Source organism: Pholcus phalangioides, unplaced genomic scaffold, assembly GCF_987345545.1.
Source record: "Pholcus phalangioides strain wild (caught in Gottingen) unplaced genomic scaffold, Ppha-v1.0 ptg000013l_1, whole genome shotgun sequence".
In the NCBI taxonomy this organism is placed as follows: domain Eukaryota; kingdom Metazoa; phylum Arthropoda; class Arachnida; order Araneae; family Pholcidae; genus Pholcus; species Pholcus phalangioides.
In genome coordinates, this window is record NW_028301606.1 from 28777295 (window position 1) to 28798211 (window position 20917).

The 20917-nt window shown below is 31.7% G+C and overlaps 1 protein-coding gene across 2 annotated transcripts; it reads left to right on the forward strand.

Annotated features, from left to right (window-relative positions):
- Positions 1-10: 10 nt before the first annotated feature.
- Wdr24 (WD repeat domain 24) lies at positions 11-18632 on the forward strand. Of its 2 annotated transcripts, XM_089241147.1 has the most exons (14): positions 20-176; positions 2109-2156; positions 7085-7183; positions 7796-7912; positions 8199-8276; positions 8631-8775; positions 9415-9631; positions 10375-10576; positions 11148-11458; positions 13572-13797; positions 14526-15058; positions 15651-15753; positions 15872-16064; positions 17395-18632. In XM_089241147.1, coding segments are annotated over exons 2-14 (2361 nt in total). In that variant the 5' UTR covers positions 20-176; positions 2109-2155; the 3' UTR covers positions 17531-18632. The 2 variants fall into 2 exon arrangements, with proteins under 2 accessions (XP_089097272.1, XP_089097273.1); XM_089241146.1 differs by lacking the exon at positions 2109-2156 and having other exon boundaries at positions 11-176.
- The last annotated feature ends 2285 nt before the right edge of the window (positions 18633-20917 follow it).

Sequence of the window (20917 nt, forward strand, 5' to 3'; positions counted from 1 at the left end):
CGTTTGGCTCGGGCCGTTTAGGTATGGGTATAAACAGTGTGTGATTTTCATTTAGTTTAAATATCTCATGAAAAACTACTCCCAGATTCGTCTAAGACATCGTGAAACACCTTGAATTTTCCTAATGAGTTCAGGTCTGATGAGTTGGGATGAACTGGAGCATGATAATCCACTTTGTAAGTTCGCCCCCACCCCCAATAATATGCATTGATATCTCACATACTTTTAAGTAAACATTGAAATTTGATGCGACAAAAATTTAAGGTAGCTCTGATTTTACTCAAAGTAAAATTTAAAAAAAATCAATTTAAGTTCAATTATTTATTATCTTGAAAAAATTGAGAAAACGATAAATTTTTTGTCTGAAATTATTTTTTAATAGTGTATTCACGCAGTTATAAATAAGAAATGCAGTTTTAAAAAAAAGTAATAAAGTCATGGCTTCAAGGAAGTCTATAATTATTTTCGTTATTGCAGTGGTTTTTCAATTTAAGACTCTTCCCCGCACCCTTGGTATCGTGAACCTGATGCTGCCAGTTAACATTCATTCAATATCGGATTGAAAAACAAATACAGTTGGAACGTGTTTACTGTTGAACACTTCACATTAGTGATCTGGATACCACCTCATCATAATACTCTTTTGTGTCTATGAAACAGGGCCTCATTATATTTTAATATATATTAATTAACACTCCTTGTTAGCGGACAAACTCTGGATCTCATAGTGTCTATTATTGGGAGGTTACATTGCATAAGCATTTTATGAATGACTATTTTTTTTTAAACTCGCAGATATGTTTAGTTAAGCTTACTCATTTGGAAAAAAAAGGTGTCAATATCAATTTTTTAAAATACAGGATTTATGCATCCACAAGGCTGCAACCTGAGTAGCCATTATTTTTACCCCTTTAACTGCTCCTACATCGCATGCTACCAAGATCCACGCTTGTTCCAATTGATCAAGTACCTAGTTTCAGTCCTGCTAAAGGTCTTTGCAAGTGTTTTACTCTGTATGTGCTCGACTTGATCTTCACATAGGAGATTGAGATTTCTGAATGAATTTCGGGAGAGCTTTCACCCATGATACAAAATGGCCAGATTCTCAATAACCCTGGTTCCAATGTTACTGTACTCCCAGGCATCGATATTGTCATATGGCTATATCATAATCACCACACGCTTGGCAATATACACTTTGAGAGAATCATTGCTATTCAACAACCAAGCTCTCAAACTTTTGAAATTTCTTACCCCAAATAATGTTAATGAATTAAAAATTTTTTTTTATGTTTAACAATTATCTTTGTTTGTTTTCAAATTGGGGTTTAAAGTACTTCTGTGTGTTTTATTTATGGTAGCCTGATGTTTATATTAATGCTTGTGGCAAGTGTTTTAGTCATCAAAAAACTCCTACATCAGAAGGGACTGGTTTTCAACTCCAATTGGTGGTCGTCCCATTAACCAACCAGTACCAAAACAATTATAGAAATTTCATGTTCTGGTTGATATCACAAGCTTGTTTTAAATGATGGGTTTATGTATAATTCAATGTAAAAATTCTACAAAGAGTAATGCGATATGATATGTATAAAAGTTAGAAACTTTTTCTGTTTTCTTGCATTCATTTATTAATCTTTTTCCATAATTTACCTAAGCTAAGTAATTATTTATCGACGTGGTTCTCAAAACATGCATCGTGGCTACCCACTTGTTTCACTAAAGACTGTTGAGGGCATTGCAAGGATATTGAGACATATCTATAGGTTCTATTATATATACAGTGAAACCTCATTGCAATGATAATCGATATAACTGTAAATATCTCTACAACCATATTATTTCAAGTCTTGTTAAAAAATTGTTTAAACTCTATTGTCAAAATACTACCTCTCGATAAAATGATTTTTCTTGGTTTATATAGAGATCATTATATAGACTTTGCCTCACTTTAGCAATTAATATTGTGAAAGGATGCTGCCATTGTGTGAATGTGGAGACAAGGGAGCTGAAGATGACAAAAATTTGAGAACCACTGATTTATGAATTTATAAAAGTGTCTAGAAAAATTGAATCCCCAATTTTTGATTTTTCTTATGTGATTTCAGGAGTATCAAGAAAAGTAAAGACAAGTTGTGTGCCTTGTTTGTCATATAGTATGAACATTTATAAAACAAAATTCCGTTTCTAAAGCATCCCTTCATTAGCACACATATTTTTTAAAGCATGAACCTAATATAGACATCCATTTCATCCAACTATTCACTAGTCTTCTTGCATGTTTCACTCCAACCTTTTAGTTTATCTACATGTTTATAATTAGTATTGTTGTCTTAAAAGTATTTTTTTTTTCATTTTATTAATAAACGAAGCGTTCGGCTGAATAACAGTTGTGTTGCATTTTTCAAAATCAGTTTTTTGACTGAATAATGTTTCTTAAAGCTTCCCTTACATGTTCCTCAAGTCAGTTCTCGCGGAAACCAACATGTCGTCATTCCATTTTTAAACAGCTGCAATTAGGAGTTCTATAATTGGAACAACAGTCACTGTTGCATCTCAGTTACCTTCCCAGATGGAATAACGGTGTATGTTACTTTCAGGTTAAAAAAATTCCCCTTTTCAGCAAAAACTTCCATCATGGCTCATCTAAAGTTTGAAAAAAATTACATGGACTGTTGTTCAGCCTAATTCTTCTAATAAATCATGCACAATTTTTTATGCTTTGTAATACCACACATTTTGTACTCTTTCTCTTCATCTTTTGAGAAGCTATGTAATGTCATTTTCTCACATTCTTTTATCATTTGTTTACAACATACATTCAAGTGTAATCTCTAATCATTTATTTCACTAAAATTGCTAATTTACTGCAAAGAGAAGTTTCGAATAAAAGAAAGAATCGTGTGTAATGAAAAAAGTAGATCACAGAAAATCAGGTTGAGCATTCTAGTGAAATGTTAAAATTTGCTTCTGAGAATTTAAGAGGGTTAAAGTAAACAATAATTTGGTAGCAAATCACAAATGATTTGGAATGCTAATATTTTATAGCTTTTTGGATAAATGAAGATACAGTCTCTCTCTATCTCTCTGTTCGACGACACCACCCCCCCCCCCCCCCCCATGAAATGCTGGCATTATATTGAACATTTTGAAAAAAATCATTAAGTTTAGCTTCTCCAGAAATTTTTTTATTGTATTGATGGAGTTTTTAAAAAAAATTTTTGGTCTGTTATAATATTGCAATAAAAATGTGTAAGCAAAACAATTTAAACACATAATACAGCACAGTATGTACATTACACTTACAAAAATACTATATTATGACCAAAAACTACATTTATTTTTTACTGCATGCAGCAGTAATAAATAAAAATAAATTCACTTGCTTTTATATTCTTCTATGGAGAAATCAATTAAAATTGTGAATAAAATTTAGAACGAGGTAAAAAAATATCATTCCTGAGGGAAGTGAGCCACCACATGAAGAAATAAAACAGAATGGTAATCAGTTTCCAATGATGGAACTAGTTTACCATCAGGTTTTCTCTCCTTATCTTTATACCATCTATGCTTCATACCATTTCTTCTCCAAACATCAAATGTCAAGGTTTAACGACTGATTTTTTACATTTCTTTAAAAGAAAAAAACAATGGGGACAAAAAGAGAAGAGTTTGGTTGTTGTAATGGAGGGAATGATGTTTATATACCGGTCATTATATTAGGGTGTTTTTATTCGCATATTTATTCCACATGGTGGAAATAGGGAAATATTTGGGACCAGTTGCTGTAATGAGATGGCTGTTATAATGAATGTCGGGAATATATTGTGGGAGAACCTAATATTGGTAAAATTTATGAAGTTATTTAGATTTGGTTCACAATGAAAAAATAATAAAGGAATATGAAGATGAGATACTCTCTGTCTCATCTTTATTGCATGACAACACTCAATTGATTACATTAATGAAATTTATTAATTTGATTATAGACCTATGTACACTATGTTTCCAAAAGTGTTTTTTCCCCCTACGCAAGGCTTTCTTGAATTTTTTTTTAAATACTGGGTAAATCGTTCTGAAATTTCAGTCATGTGAACCCTATGCTTGTACTCACAATTTCCAGTGAAAATTTAGTCATGAGTGCATTTAGGAGACCGATAAAGAAATTGAAAAAGAAGGAAAAAGGTTTTTTGATCAACCCTGTATGATAAAAAAAACTACAAATGATTTGTAACTTTTATAAATTATTGTATTAACTGTGTGCAACACTTGTGTGCATTTTCTTGAGAATAACATATATTCACAAAGATATAAATGTTTTTTTGATAAATTCCAATTTTCATCGCATATGTTTTGCTCATAATATAGAGAGTTTTCAATCAATTTTTATGAAATTTACAGAAACATTGGCACCACACATGAGACACCCTGTGTGGAAATTTAAAATGTAAAAATTTATTTTTTAATGAGATATAAGCATTTTTAGTAAATTTACTATCTTAAATCAAATGCATGCACAAAAAATATGTATTTTATTTTCTCATAATTCGGTTGCTGGATATATTGTGTAACTGATATAAAATTCTAGGCGTACAGTGTGAAAATTCAGAAAGATATACACGTTATTGTGAGCTATAATTCAAGTTACTGGATAAGGGGATTTCCCACAAATTGTTATTTTAATTATCTTATGTTATTTGATTATTTAAAAAATAAGCTCACAGCTTTATACAAATGAGTGAAGACATGTTTCTGATGCTATATAAGAGAAATGTTTAAACATAACTGATGTTAATTTATGTATGATGTCAAAATGAGAGAGAGAAAAGAAATGAACCAAATAAAATCAAATGGCAGAAAATAATTGAAATACCAATTCGTGGAAAATCCCTTATCACCCAAATACTCTCAGCCAGTAACTTAAATTACAGCTCTCACGATATCACATATATCAATGAATTTTCATGTCATACAGCTGGAATTTTTATATAAGCTGCACTATGTATTCAGCAACAAAATTATGAGAAAATAAAATAGATATTTTTTGGGTGTGTGAGATTAAAAGTAATTCATTAAAAATGCTCATATCATCATTAAATAATAAATTGTTACATTTAAAATTCCTACACATGGTGCCTTGTGTGATGCCAATGTTCCATAAATTTCATTGCAATTGGTTGAAAATTCCCCATGTTATGAGCAAAAAATATGCTATGAAAATTGGAATTTTTTTTATGAAAAACATTTTTTTGGATATGTTATTCTCAAGAAAATGCACACAAGTATTTCACAAAGTTAATACAATAATTTATAACAGTTACAAATCATTTGTAGTTTTAAGGGTTGTTTAAAAACCTTTTTTTCCCTTATTTGATTTTTTGTCACAAGCATAAAGTTCACGTGACCAAAATTTCAAAACGATTTGTCCAGTATTTTTTTAGAAATTCAAGAAAATGTTGAAAATCCAAAAAAGACAGACTTTCAGAAATATATTTTGTACATTGGTTAGTAATTTAAAGAACATTTATTATTACTTTAATTCAAAATATTCTGTTACTCAGCTACTATTTTTTTTTAAATTGCAGTAATGCATTTTTTATATTTTTGGGTTAAAAAAAATTCTATTTATGTATAACTTTTGGGGTGTGTAATATTTCTATCAACAAAATTCATAAACTTCTGAATGAAAAATAAAACACACTTAAAAGGTATTTATGTACATTTTAATAGCAGAGATGGGATGAATATTCAGCTGCTATGTGGTATTTGGCTTAGGTATTCCGCTGAATATCTGTATAAATCTAAGCACACCAAACTGATTTTAAAAAATTATATTAATTGGAATTTTTCACATAAATTAATTTACTGGATTACATTTTATTGTGGGGTGCATACCTATCCCTTTCTGTGCAAGAGATTATGTCAGGGAGAATTTCTAGGATAAGTAAAACATGAAAATGAAAATATAATTTTACTGCAATAAGGTGGAAGTGAGCATGAATTATTTTTAAATTCACTGACTGAAAGATGTACCTAGACAAGAAATGTATTGAGCTACTGAAAAAGGCAAAGAACATCTAGGGTGGAAAAATAAGTCATAGATTCTATGATGCATTAATACTTGAGTGTAAATAATGATTTACATTTTCTTAATTATACGTAAATTGTAACAAGTGAAGAAAAAAAAAATTGATTCTGGAAGTGCAGTTTTACCTCGGTTGAAAGATTCGGCTGACAAAGATTTTTTTTTTTTGTGATTTTTCTGCTCTGGTTAATGAATACAGATTCAGCTATTGAATATTTTTGATAATATGAAGCCACGCACTGATTTAAAATAGCCCACGTCATAAGCTGAATTTTCAGACCAATCATCATCAGAATTACTGTCACTAGGGCCCGAGTGACTCATGTCCACCCCAAAATCTTTTTAAATAATAATTTTCTAAAATATAAAATGGTTCAAATTCTTTGAATCATTTTATATAAAATGAAATATTCAGCCAAAGTAGAAAGTGCTACAAAAAAAAGAAAAGTAGCCTATGTTTTCAGAGCATGTGTTTTTTCAGTGCAAGACTCTTAGAATGAAGCTGAACAATCTGGGAGATTATCTTCTTCATCTACATGTATCAGACACCGAAATGAGTTGACTGAATCACAAATGGATGGGTACACTTATGAACTCAATTGGGTTGTGTCAACATGAGCTTTAGTAGACTAAAGCTGGTGTTGGTCATGCATATACTGAAAAATTTGATTTTCAGTATCGTGGCAATATAAGTCTTTCAATTACCAGTTTTTTTAATATTTATTTACATAATAAATTTGTATAATTTTAAAATTTAATATCAATCATTTGAAATTGCCAATAACTATATTTTCAATTAAAAACTCCAATTTTATTTATAGTTGTGATGAATTTTATAAAAATTGATGTTCGGCCAAAACATTACCAGAGTATTTGGTATTCGACCAAATCGCTATTTTTCCCATCCCTGTTTAGTAGCTCCATGTTTGAGGGTGGTTGATAACTTACATGCAGAGGAAATATATTTAATTTCTTGCATGTCTTTTTTTTGTACTGTAGTGATGGGAGTTAAAACCACATACGTATCTTTAGAAGGATCTGCAAATGCTCTTGCTATCAACAAGGATGCAACCCAAGTTGTCGTCGCTGGCAGAAATGGTATATCCCCTTTATAGTATTGATTTTTTGATCCAGTATAGATATTTTTTATCTAGAGCGTGAACTCTATGGAACTCTGTGCAATTTGTAAAATGACAGACCATTTGGCTAACTAGCCAACCTCTTGGAGATGAATCTCGTGCAATAGAAAAAAAAAATTAGAACGAGCTCTAAATATTAGCTAGATGTAAGAAAAATGATCAAATTATATTTAAAATAATTTCATTTAAATGTGTATATTTTTTTTAACAATGGCTTTCAACTTTGCTGAGAAACTTAATAAGCATTGGCCTATATGAAATGAGATGACAGAACTCAATCCAGAGTGATCGTATCATATACAATTCACTGTCTTTGCTAAGGTGGGGTTTAGTTCACACACATATACCTGTGTATATTTGCATGCAAAAATATGATAGGAGTTCGCAACAGAAGTTAGTTGGAGGTTTAAGATAATAACCTTGTAACTTTTTCTAACCATTTAATGCAATTAGGATCAAACATTGTTATATTCTTTGCTTAAATGATATTTCATCTGTTGCGTGTAGTCTTACATATAAGTAATGTTATGTGATTTGTATAAACAATTTTTTTTTTTTTTTTTATTTCTAGTATTTAAGGTTTTTAATGTTGAATCAGATAAGTTTGTGGAAAGACTTAACTTGAGAGTGGGAAAAAATCTTAACCTGAACTTCAGCTGTGCAGATGTTGCGTGGAATCCAGTTGACGGTATGACAAAATTTCATTTCTTACTACTGTTGATTTACGCATTTTTCACTTTTGAATTACAATAGAATCTACTATATCTGTGTACTGTACAGCTGCAGAAGCTGATAATTAACATTCAAAAATGTATATGTCATGGCTTATCTTCCAGAAAGTATGGTAATTGGAAAAAATTAGGGGGGGGGGAGCCACACACATGAAAATTTAGTTTAAAATAATGCATTATTATTAATAAATTTCTTCATTCAGTGATGAAGTTGACTAAATTTATGCTCATGCTATGTTATAGATGCTGTACTTGCCACAGCTGCGACCAATGGTTCAGTTGTTACTTGGAATCTCAATAAAAGTTCACATTCCAAACAAGGTAACATATTTTCGTATTTTTGATTTAAAGAATAATTAATTTTTTTAATAGTATTTTGATTTAATGCATAATATTTTATAAAACATAGAAAGAAAGTATTATTTAATTGTTTATTTTAATCCATAATATTCAAATTCCCTCAAGCTTCATTGTGAAATGTCGAATGCAGCCATGTGCCAAAGGTTGAAAGCACCTGTCATAGACTACAATTATCTGCACTTATAGTCACAAATTAGTCAAGATCCACATAGTGTTGACAGTCCACAAACTTTTTTAACTACCTTATGTATAAATGTGATATTTTGAAAACATTGTACATGGATAATTTTATCTCACATTTTTAATTCTAACCAGATATGGTGTTTGGTAACCATAAGCGAACTGTGAATAAGGTTTGTTTCCACACTACTGAAGCTCACTTACTTTTAAGTGGATCCCAAGATGGAACCATGAAAATGTTTGATCTCCGTAGAAAAGAAGCAGCAAGTACATTCTATAGGTAACTAAATTGATTTTGTTTTGAGCACTAATTACCCATTTAAAAAAACCCCATCTTCACTCCCTTATAAGTCTCCCCTTTAAAACTTCTTTTCTCCTCCTTATTCACTCTCTTTATAAGTTCCCTTCATATAACATGCTATTTAATGAGTATTATATGGAACGTTTTTTCTATGTTTTCCATAATGTTAAATTTTGTGAAATGAACCAGTTCAAAACATTGTGAAAAAAACATTTTTTTAATTCTATGACATGATTGAAACCTCACCTATGGAGTCCTAGCTTTGCCAAAATCACAGCTTTCTTTTAAAATAAAAATATGCTTAAAAATACAAATTTTTAGTCAATTTAGAATTTTTTAGCATCCTTGGTTTAATAATATCCATATTCCAGCAGTTATAGGCCCAGTACAATGTAGGCCCAGTAGTACAAAGTAGGCCCAGTGACAATAGTAAAATCAGGGTTCCACTATATATTTTATCATTTATATTTATATACCAAATTTTGTGCTGGGTTTGCCAGCTAATTTCATCAAATTAAGAGGAGTTTATTCTATTTCATTTTTATTATTAAGTTATGAAATTCTGTACTAAATATATATTTTTATGCTATTTTCATACATTATTTAATATTTTTTTAGTTTATCTGAAAGTGTGCGAGATGTTCAATTCCGTCCACATGAATATTTCATATTTGCATCAGTTCTAGAAAATGGCTATGTGCAGCTTTGGGATCTGCGCAGAACTGATCGTTTCGAAAGACAATTTACAGCCCATAGTGGTCCTGTTTTTACTTGTGATTGGCATCCTGATGAAAAGAAATGGCTTGCTACTGCTGGTAGAGACAGAACGATAAAAGTAATTGATATTTATTATATGTTCTTGTTCTAGTCTTGTAACTCCCCAGTTTTTTTTTTTGTGGGTGGCTGCAGTAGCAATCGATATGATACCCACCTACTGTTTAGCAAAAGATGTTCAGAGATGAATCAAGTTTGATTCCCAATTATTCCTTGTCTGAACCTTTCCTTTCACAGAGGTGAAACAGAAGCAGTGGCAAGACATGCTTCTGCAAGAAGTTAATCCCTCAGAGAAGGTTAGCACACCAACCTCTTGGTGAAATACATGAAAGAAAAAAACATGTAGAATGCAGTTATTTGAAATTGGCTAAAGATTATCTGTCTCAATCTAATTTACTCTTGTGAGCAGAAAATTGCACTGTTGCTACAAAAATGATCAAATGTTCCTACTGTAAGTCATACAAAGACTCTAGTGAATAGGATTCATCCAAAGCTGGGTGTTGTCATGATGACTATCTAGTTTTATTTTATATCTGTTGCTTTTATTTAAACAGTATATCCATAATATTCCTTTATGATGTAAAATAATAATCATCACTCATAAAATATAGAAATAACTATCTATATGGCAACTTTGTAAACTAGTTTACTGAGCCTTTGTTAAACTAAATAAGCTTGTCTTTTCAAGCTTTTTTTAAATGCTGGTGCTGTTAGATATTTTAAATTAAATTCATTAGTATAATTATATAAAGTATATTTATTTATAATATAAATTTGTTGAAATGAAAATTTTACCTTTCTTAGGTATGGGATGTTAGTGCTAAGCCCTTTTTGGAACATTGTATTCAGACCATGGCATCTGTATCAAGAGTCAAATGGAGACCACAAAGAAAGTACAACATTGCATCAAGTTGTTTAGTGGTCGATTTTACTGTTAATGTTTGGGATATCAGAAGACCATATGTTCCATTCGCATCATTCACTGAGCACAAAGATGTCACTACAGGTAACTATTGATAACTGCCAGTTCAACCTCTCCTCTGATAAAATAATTTAAGCAGGCAGAGAATGATCTGGATAAATCTGTAGCAAATGACTAATTCTTCTGTCAATTTCATGATAAACCTGGCTGGTAGAGGGACTAGATGAGATAGATTAGTGATAAAATGCTAACCTTTATCTTCCAATTTGAAAGAAAGATAAGAGAGATATTTTGACTTTCATTGCTACTGTATGAAAATAGTTTTGAGATTGTTCAGATATAATTTTGTTGGCTAAGATATAATGAATTTTTGAAAGGTATTGATCATTTTGATTTCAATGTGTGAGATTATAATCGATATCATTAAGAAAAGATTGTGATATCAATAAATGATAGTATAAATTATCATTTTTACATTCCTTGAAGCGATTATTCTCTCAGAATTTTTGAGGTAGACTTAACAAATCAAATCCATGCATTTTTTTTTATTTGTAAATCAATTTTGTACAAACTTTCCTCATCAAAACTTACGAATATATATGGAATGATTCCGAAATATTTCTAATTTGTTATGGTTTATCTCCATTTCTCTTAGGTTTTGTGTGGCGTAATGATCCGCATGCTCTTTTATCAACTGGAAAAGATTGCACGCTGTATCAGCATTCCTTCAGAGATGCTGTGAGACCAGCAGATAATGCTAATCCAATCGGCTTGGATATAAGTCCATTTGGTGATATATGCTATGCTGCCAGTGAAAAAATTTTTGCAGACTTCAAAGGTGGCAGCAATATCAGGGGTGCTAATATGCATCCTGGAAAGTTTCCTGTGTTTTTTCGAAAACCCAGAAACCTCAGTGATCAGTTTCAGTCAGCATCAAGTGTTTTGCAGATACTGACAAATATAAAGGTAAAACAAGTTTTCTCTTAATTTTTGAATATTGTGTAAGAATATGGGGGGGAAAATGCTACCATGCATAGAGGGAACAAATTATTCAAAGATATAACGTTTTAGATTGCATTCTGTGTTATAAATTTATATTTTAAATTGCATCACACAGATACTATAAAACTTCTATGCATAATTGTAAGGGACCCTATGTATTTTTCACATTCACTAAATTTCTGCATTATATAAAACTGCATGAGAAAAATGTATCATTGAGGAATTTATCTCTCCATTCTGTCATTGAGTTATGGTAAATTTCACACAAGGACAACAAACCATGTGCCATAATACCATGTAATGTGATTGGTTTAGGTAGAATTTTTTTTATACAGATATGCTTTGAATGTCATTTTTTAATAAAGATCTTTCTTACAAAGATCTGAAATAATAATTTTAATTTTAAAAAACAGTTCATTTTTCATCAGGGTATTCAACTATGTTTAAACGACATTTTGAAAGAAAATTTATATAAATTTTTTTTAAATATATATATTTTTTTAAATATTAGTCTCATTTTTTGTGATTCCAAAACATTCATTGTTTTGTTCGTATGGCGCTTAGAAACATAGTTAAACCCACTTAAGTATTGCATTTTTACATCAAGTAATCTGTGAATAAAAACATATTTTAGTGTAGCTTCTTAACCGCCTGGCAGTCCAATGGTTAGGGAGCTAGCCTCTTACTGTGCAGGTCTGGGTTCGAATCCTGGTTTGGGCATGGATGTCTACTAACACTAACAAATTCCCTGGACAGATCTTACTAATCTCTTGGGAATACAAGAGGATCACATTATCAAAAAAAAAAAAATTATTTTTTGATATTTTACTTGAGTTTGAAACAATTTCTGAAAATCTATTATTACAGAAGAAGACTGTATTGTTACAGAATGTCATTGTGATATTCTGCCATATATTGTTAAGGTTATGAACTAAAATCTAAGGTCTATTGCATGTATGTGTGAGTGTGTATTTTACAGATATATAAAATGGGATTTTTCAAGAAAATTCGCACATACATCAAAAGATTTGGTTGTAACTTATGAGCAGAGTTAGGATGTCTATGAACTTATATTTTACTATTTTTATGTGATAGAGCATATTTTAATGATTTTAAGGCATTATTGTGTGTATGTCTTTCTTTAATTTCCCTTCGAATTGGAAGTGCTTCAACAATTCAGTAGGTTATTTTGCCTATGTGCATCAATACAAAAAAACAAGACAAAATGCAGTTGAACTTATTTATGAAGTCAAAAAATAAAGAAAATTTTGTATTGACCAACAAAACAGTGAATTGATTATATCCAACATGAAGAATATTTGATTCGTATTAAGTGAAAATTATATTGGGTCAGTTTGTCTTGAGGAGGTTCGACTATATTCCCATTTTAGCACTTAGTTTATAGATAAATTTGTATTTTCTAGTTTTTTTCTTGCCTTGGGATATGTTTTAGGGCAGTAAGCTTTCAGTTTGATACAGAAACCAAAATAATTTTAAAAGAAACTGTTACTGATTCTATGAGAGGCCTATACATTTGGCAGTTGCTAAGTTGAAGGATTTTAGTTCAATCTGTAACTGCTGATTTAAAATAATTTTTATTGCATTAATATTCCTCATTGTTATATCATTTCACTAAAATTAACTCTACCAGAAATGGAAGAGGAAAATTTTTAGGTCATTTCTCTTGTTTTTAGCATATTTTTAGTTCTTTTAGAGCATAAGTGCATTTTTATGTAGCATTTTCCAGCAGTTTTTATGTCATAAAATCTTAGCCCTACTTATGAGCATACCATACAGTCCTTCAATTTCAGTTCATAACCTGCTTAGTCACCAGCTGAAATACTGTGATAATAACAAACATTTCATTCATAGAATTTTTTTCACCGTACCATTTTAAGATACTTTCTATCAAAAAATGTTATTAAAATTCACTCCAGAAGCTATAAAAATGCTAAGAAAGCATGTTATTATATACCTTAATAATGAAATTGTTTGTTTATTTTTAAAACTGAAAAATAACTTTGATTCTTGAAAAAATAATCCATAAAAATGATTATTTTGTACCATTTTGTATTAGGAACTTTCCATGGATTGGTTTATTCAAACTGCCAAAAAGTATAAGTTATGCGGGAAGTCATTTTCCGAGCTTTGTGATCATAATGCAGCAGCTGCAACAGATTTGCAGAGGGGTCACACTGCAACTACATGGTTGATACTGAAAATCCTATACACTCCTAGCTCTGTCTTGAGAGCGCAGTTAACAAACGCAACAGCCAATGACAAAAATCAATCAGATGATAAAAGTAAGATTGATTTTTTTTCTTTGTGCTGTTGATATTATTGAGTTGATATTATCTGCTGTGATGCCTTTTCCAAGTGCAATGATATATAATGTGTTGCGAAATTTAATTTTGACGAAAATGCTGTTATAAATGGGAATAAATACGGTATAATAGCAATGTGTTGTGTATTTTAGAGACAATCTTCAAAAACAAAGCATTTGGCCAAATAACAATCTATATCACATTTTTTTTTAACCAGTTTTTTGACTGAATAACATTCCATATAGCTTCCATTACACCTTCTCAAGTTAATTCTTGTAGAAATCAACAAATAGCATTGATATGCCACTTTACACAACTGCAATCCAGTCAAAAAAAAGTGTTTTCCTAATTCAGGGATGACTTTAATTGCGCCACCTCTAAAGTTTGAAAAAACGACATGGACTGTTGTTTGGCTGAACGCTTCAATTTTAATGAGTATTATGTTCAAGAATGTGTTAAGATAACATGTTATTTTATCTTTTTGTCATGATAACAACTCAAGTGTAGGGCATGCAGCAGTTAGTCTAATATCATTCATTTAAGTATGGTCATTCATATATTTATATTACTTAAAATATATTTTGTAAGGAAAATCATTTTTATTCAGTAGCATTGAATGACGTTCAATTCTGAATGAAATTGAATGGCAATTCAATGCCAAAAAGATTGAATTTATGATCATCACTAATGTAATTTTTTTCCGGCAGCTTTAGAGGGTGTAGCTGATGGTACAAGTCAAATAGCAAATTCCAATACATATCGCAATCATCACAACAGTGGCAAAGGTAGTAGGCATGTCAGTGGAGATATTCAAGGAGTAGAAACAGCGGGACAAACAGAAGATGACTCTGATTCCATAAATACTGATCATGAGAGCACAATCACTAATATAGCAAGTGAGTTGGCTCAAGGCGATTTCTTCTTTGGTGATGGTGAAATGGAGTTATACAGGGTATTCGACTACATGCAGCTATCTTCAATGCCCACGGAAGAAGATTGGACATTACCTCGTGAAGCTTTCAATGTTCGTCATCCATTGGGTGATGGTTCTCCTCCTCCGGAATTGGCGCTAATGACAGATTCTCCCATGGATGCCTATGATTATGATGATGATTATAATGCAGCAGCTGCAGAAATGGAGGATCAAACAAGAAGACTTGCAACATCTGTGGTTCCAGTTGAAGCACCATGGAACCCTACTCCAATGGTGGTTAACATGCTTAATCATTGTGCAGAAAGGGTAAGAGTTTTTAGTTATTTCTGATGGTAGCATTTAGACCAATCTGCATTATTCTAATTAATGATTAGGCACAGTAATGAGCTCGGTATAGATAGTATACCGAGTCTACTTATGCAATATACTCATTGCATAAGTAGATGATATTGACTAAAAAATGATATTTTTTTATATTTTTTTCAATTTTTAACTATTTTCATGTAATAAAATGCTACCTATACAGTCAACACGTGTATAACAACCTTCATCATTCCTTTGAAAATGGGTGTTATATCCGGTGGTGATTATATAGAAAGGAAAGCATATAGGATAGTTGATATATGGAAACTTACTTAATGGAACTTACTTAACCAATTATTTCCTTTAATGTGGGGTTGTTGTAACGAGTGTCAACTTTGTAATAATTGTGTGATATCAATATAGAAGTTAGCTCATAATTACTTGATGAAATAAACTTGATAATAATGTTTACAAAAATTTAGATGTCATTTCATTTCTATAGGTTTTGATAATTTGAGATGAAAAAATAATAATGAAATGTATACTTTATAATTAGTGTATCAAAAAGTATCATTTTGTTTTTTATATTTATCAGGGAGATGTACAGATGTCAGTGTCTGTTCTTCTTGTACTTGGAAACAAGCTGAAAGATGTCATTGACGAATCTTTACAAGATCAGTGGTACCATGCTTACATTGGCAAGTTACATTCATATATTTGTTTATTGCATTGTTGATGCAATCTTATTATTGCAACTGAGATATACATATATATGCATATCCAAGTTTAGTTTTGGTTTTTTTTTACCTCTTGCAGAGCTCTTAAGTCGTGCGCAGTTGTGGAATGTTGCCAATGAAGTCATAAAACTGTGTCCACTGATATCTGTGAATAGCTTAAATCAACAGTCCACGTTGTTTCACTCAGTGTGTGGCAAGTGCCAAAAACCCATGAGCAAAGTCAGTTGGTTTTGTGATAACTGTAGGAAACCTGTATCTTTCTGTAGTTTTTGGTAGGTATTGGTTGAAATTTTTATCGCTTGAGAGAATTTATCTTTAAATTTTGGACAGTACCTAGAATAAATTAGAGATATCTATGGGAAATTGCATTTCAACCAATGAATACAATTCTTTAACAACCTATCTACATTAGCTGAGGTATCACTGTATGATCGTCATGAATTTATGTCAATTACTTGAATTTCTTTTCCTTCTAATTTCTGAACAAGTTCTAGTTTCAGCTAGGCTTTGAGAAGATAAAACCAATCAATTTCCACTATTCTTACTCTTAAATGTATATTATTAAAAACTGACCAGACTGAGATGAACACCTTCATAATTAGATGAAGGAAAATTTGTAGAAAGATGAGAAACCAACATTTTTTTATTTTATTTTATGCTACACAACCCAATTGGGGGTCATATAGTCAGCTCCTTTCTCTGCAGATGGAAAATATAAGCTACTAGCTATAATACTTGGCACTGCCCAGGTTTTCTTCAATTACTGAGAGGATTGAAAAAGAGACATACCGTTATAGGGAATAAACTACTATACACATATTACTGGTAGCATTAAAGAAGTGACAAAGCATTGTAAAGGCATATATGCATGTCTGAAACACATTGCTAGGGAACTATGGTAACCAAAGTAAACATTTTGAAAGTGATTGCTAGGGCTCAGAAACCATTTTTGCCTGACAGTTTTTTTGCCCATTTTGGGCATTTGCCCAGCTTTGACAAACTTTTAAAGTAGCCTATCAATCAATCGGCCCTGTTTGGTACTTGTGCAAAATTTGGTGACAATCGATCTAAAATTGTAGATTTGTATAAAGAACAAATGTACATACATACCACATACTTTCCACATTTATATATAAGATAGACTAGAATGCCCAGACCATTCAGTTTGATACTAAAGAGTTTTGTGATGTGCACTGGAAACAGTCAAGTCCAAGTTTTAGCTTGTTTTTACCAAGTTTTACACGATATGACTCAAAAGCTTTCTAAAAGAGAAATACATCTAGAAAGTGGTTCTGAGCTGGACATAATGTAATCAGGCTCAAGTGTCAGTAATTCTAATGATGATCGATGACAATTTTACAAAAATTCAGCTCACAATGCAGCAGTGTTATGATAATGCAAGCATTTATATCAACTAAAACTTTCATTAGCATGGACCATAAAAAAAAAAAATCTTTGAGTGAGGTATATAAAATTTGAAACATTTTCCCACTTTCAATGTATATTGTCTGGCAATTGCCTTTAATCAGTGTAACTACTTTTTACATGTATATTTGAGCTGATGTGATACCAGTTGTATATTTTATATTTTGATGATTTTAGCCATGAAGTCGTAAAAGGTGTATGTGTGTGGTGTCAAGGATGTGGGCATGGTGGTCACATGGAACATATGAAAGAATGGTTTAAAGAGTTCAAAGAATGTCCAACTGGCTGTGGACATCTTTGTGAATATACTTAATTTGGATCAGCGAACTATTTTGCATGACATTGATGGAGAATGAGCATTTGCAGAATCTTCTATATATATATTATTTTTATTTTTTGCAATTTATTTCATTAGTCTCTAGCTTCTAATCAACTACACTTCTGACAGTTGAAAGTATTATTTTTATTGTGAATTTACTTTTATTGTGTGAATATTAATGCTCAATTGTTACAGCTACACTAAAACCAAACTAGTAGCACAATTTTTAAATGTCTACCTCACGTTCCCATTTGCAATCTACTAGTACTTTGCTCAAAACTATTCATTTTGTTGCATATCGTACTTAGATGTCTAGGTAAAATTCCAACAATGCCATACAGTCAAACTTTTATAAATCAAATGTCTATTACTCCAATTTTCTATATCTCCTTCGGGATTTATATGCAATATATTTTCTGTAAATCTCGAATATGCATATCAAGATGTCGAAGTTGGACTGTATGCGAATATGACTTGCACAAATTTATTGATTTAAGAAGTTTTTTAGCAAAGACAATTAGTTATATGAACTTGCATGGAATTCAGTTTTTGACGTATTGATTGATTTTAACGTTGATAAGATATTATCCCATATATGTTAAAGATGCGGTTAAATCAAGAACTGAATGAGATATTCTCAAAATCTGAAAGCTCAATGTAATTCTGAATCATTTATCTGTTCAAAAATATAGCCTAGAATAGTTCTGTTATCTGCACTATTATCTGTTTTGTTTCACTCTGCAGATTACTCGAGATTAGTAACAAGCTATAAAAGTAATGGCTGTAAATGACTATTTCAGTGTGATTTGTAAATCAAGTGCCATATATATATTTCAACTGTGATTCATAAAAGCATATTTTTATATGCATTTGTACTTATTGTAAATGATGTAAGTGTAAATATGTTATAAAATACAGACTCGACAATTTATATGATTTTTATTGATCATCAGTTATTTTTTGTTCTTTTTTTTTCAATCCGAACTTTAAAGTTTATGAAAGCTAGTTTGTCGTACTTATTTATTTATCTGCGCTATCATCTGATTTATTGTTCAAGAAATTCATGTCGAATAAAATATTTTAATTGTAATTTTCATTCTTTGATTATCAAAATTTTCATTTCACAAAATGGAAAACATTACTGTTGTTTGTTTGGTTTAATCATGGGTTTGAACTTTAAACTTTATTAGCTCTTTGAATGTCAAGCAGCTTGTTATTTTGGCAATATGTATTCTTGTAGAAAATTGTCAAAAGTGAAACTATTGGAATACCATGTATTGCTCCAGCAGAAACATAATTCAAGGAAAATGGACGTTTTCTGGATATCGTGGCGAGGTGAATTTGGAAAGAAAAGTCATCAGCTTCGGAATCAACCCAGATCGTCTTGAAAACTGGACAAGTGCAGTACCATATACACGGCAAAAACTGAATGAATTTTTTTTTCAGAGTTCACCTCGCCATAGTATCTAGAAAATATATTTTTCCCCTAATGAGTTTTTATTTTTTCCCTAATGGGTTGAGAAAATGACGTTTCACTTGCTCTAGAAACATAATTGTATTGAAACATATGTTATGGTCCAAGTTCAAAGCATAGGATCTCCATGACTTTGGATGCAGATCACTTTGCTAAATGACAGATCAGGGTTAATATGTTTTTGATTCAGTGCAGTGTGAATTGAAAATAGCTAGACTATTTTATATCAGAGTATTTGATTGTCAAGAAGTTTTCTTGAGAAGCCATGAATGAAAACCAATGCAGATGACACACAGTATTAGAAAAATAATCACTATATTAGCCAGTTTCTCATTTCCGAATTAGATAATGGGTGGTGAAACTTTTTGAAACGCGAATGCGAGCCTGTCTCGCAACACTGAGCAACAGGCCTACAATGGTATAAATATTCAATCATTATACTTCTCTCTCACTTCACTTCTGAAATATTGTTGGTGGCACTGAAAAACCAGTAGATATGTACTCAGACTGTTAGGTACTCACACTTCCAGCACAACTTACTCAGTAGTAAATTGCCTATGGCAATAGGTCGGAGTTGTGCTCGGTTTGAAAGATGATAGATGGCAACATCACATGACACGCATATGTGTGTGAGTTGGTTGGTTTCACAAAGCGCAGCCAACTTCTGGGTGTAAAACAGTCGTAAATTGCCTGTATGATGATAGATGGTTATATAGACAATAAATAGAGTAAGATATAGACAATAAATAGAGTAAGTTATCTCTCTTTCAACATAGATAAAGATCATCATAAAAGAAATTCAGACAAGAATGTGTCGAAAAATAATCCATCAATAATTTGGAAAAAAAACTTTAATAATTTGAAAATTTGTGATTTCATGTACATTTTCGAACGCTGTAATAGAATTTGATATGTTCTACAACTACCGTAACAACAAATTTGTCTCATTCGTAATATACACTACCAGACATGGAAAATGCCACGCCGTGAGCGAAAGTATAAGATGCGAGGAAATTCGCGCACGTGATCTGGCAAGTAACCGATTAGCTACCGTTAGATCATGGGGCCGCAACTCATGGGGATGAAAACGGGTCCATGCTTTGGATGAGAACCAGAGGGGGGCTTCGAATTCATTCCTTCAAGATTATACGGAGGTGCCAAAATTCTTGTCACGGCTGACCAAGCATCCAGATGCGGCCTTGGTTAGGAATGCATACAAAGTCATTCAGAGACGAATTCGCTGTGGGGCTGAGAGCGGACTATAGCAACACCACACACACATCCTAGAGATTTCTATATCTAGTGCGATGTTGGCTATGGACCAAGGTGGAAAATTTTGGGATAAGTAATAAAGAATGGAATGAGAGGGAGGTTGCACAATTGGGGTATATCTCCAACAGGCAGCAAGACCATAAATCCGCTTCTGGGTTCGGTTGCAGTAGCTAAATAGAAATCGATAGAAATCAACATTAAATGGTATCGATTCGTGGATATGATGTTGAAATTTCTATCGCGGTATGATTCTTAAGCAGAGCCTTGTCAACGCATAGGCCTACCCGAGGGCCTCAAGTGCATGGGACCCCTCAGTAATGAGATGTGGTGATGGTTTTCTAGATTAATTATATATAAATTGGGGCTAGGCAGGTACTTCCAGTCAGATAAGTAGCTCAAATCATCTTTTTGCTGGGAGACCATGGTGCTGTTAAGACGACCCTGAGTACAAGTTCAGTGGTAGTTGATCGAACTAGGTTTTTTTTTTGTGTGCTCTATATATCAACTGTATGACGCTCACTGTTGCACTTTGTTCATGATGTGGCAGTTTCTTTGTGAGGTGGTGTATTTTCCTCTCTGTGCGCCACTTCAAAGTACTGTCGAACTTGGTTAATTCGAAGTAAAAAATCACTGGA

What these genes read in the sequence shown, in the direction of transcription:
- Wdr24 (XM_089241146.1), top strand. Translation starts at nt 125, where the DNA reads ATGAGTTCAGGTCTGATGAGTTGGGATGAACTGGAGCATGATAATCCA. An exon ending in GCAGCAAGTACATTCTATAG is followed by an intron (nt 8,776 to 9,414) that starts GTAACTAAATTG and finishes ATATTTTTTTAG; the next exon opens with TTTATCTGAAAGTGTGCGAG. An exon ending in GTATCTTTCTGTAGTTTTTG is followed by an intron (nt 16,065 to 17,394) that starts GTAGGTATTGGT and finishes TGATGATTTTAG; the next exon opens with CCATGAAGTCGTAAAAGGTG.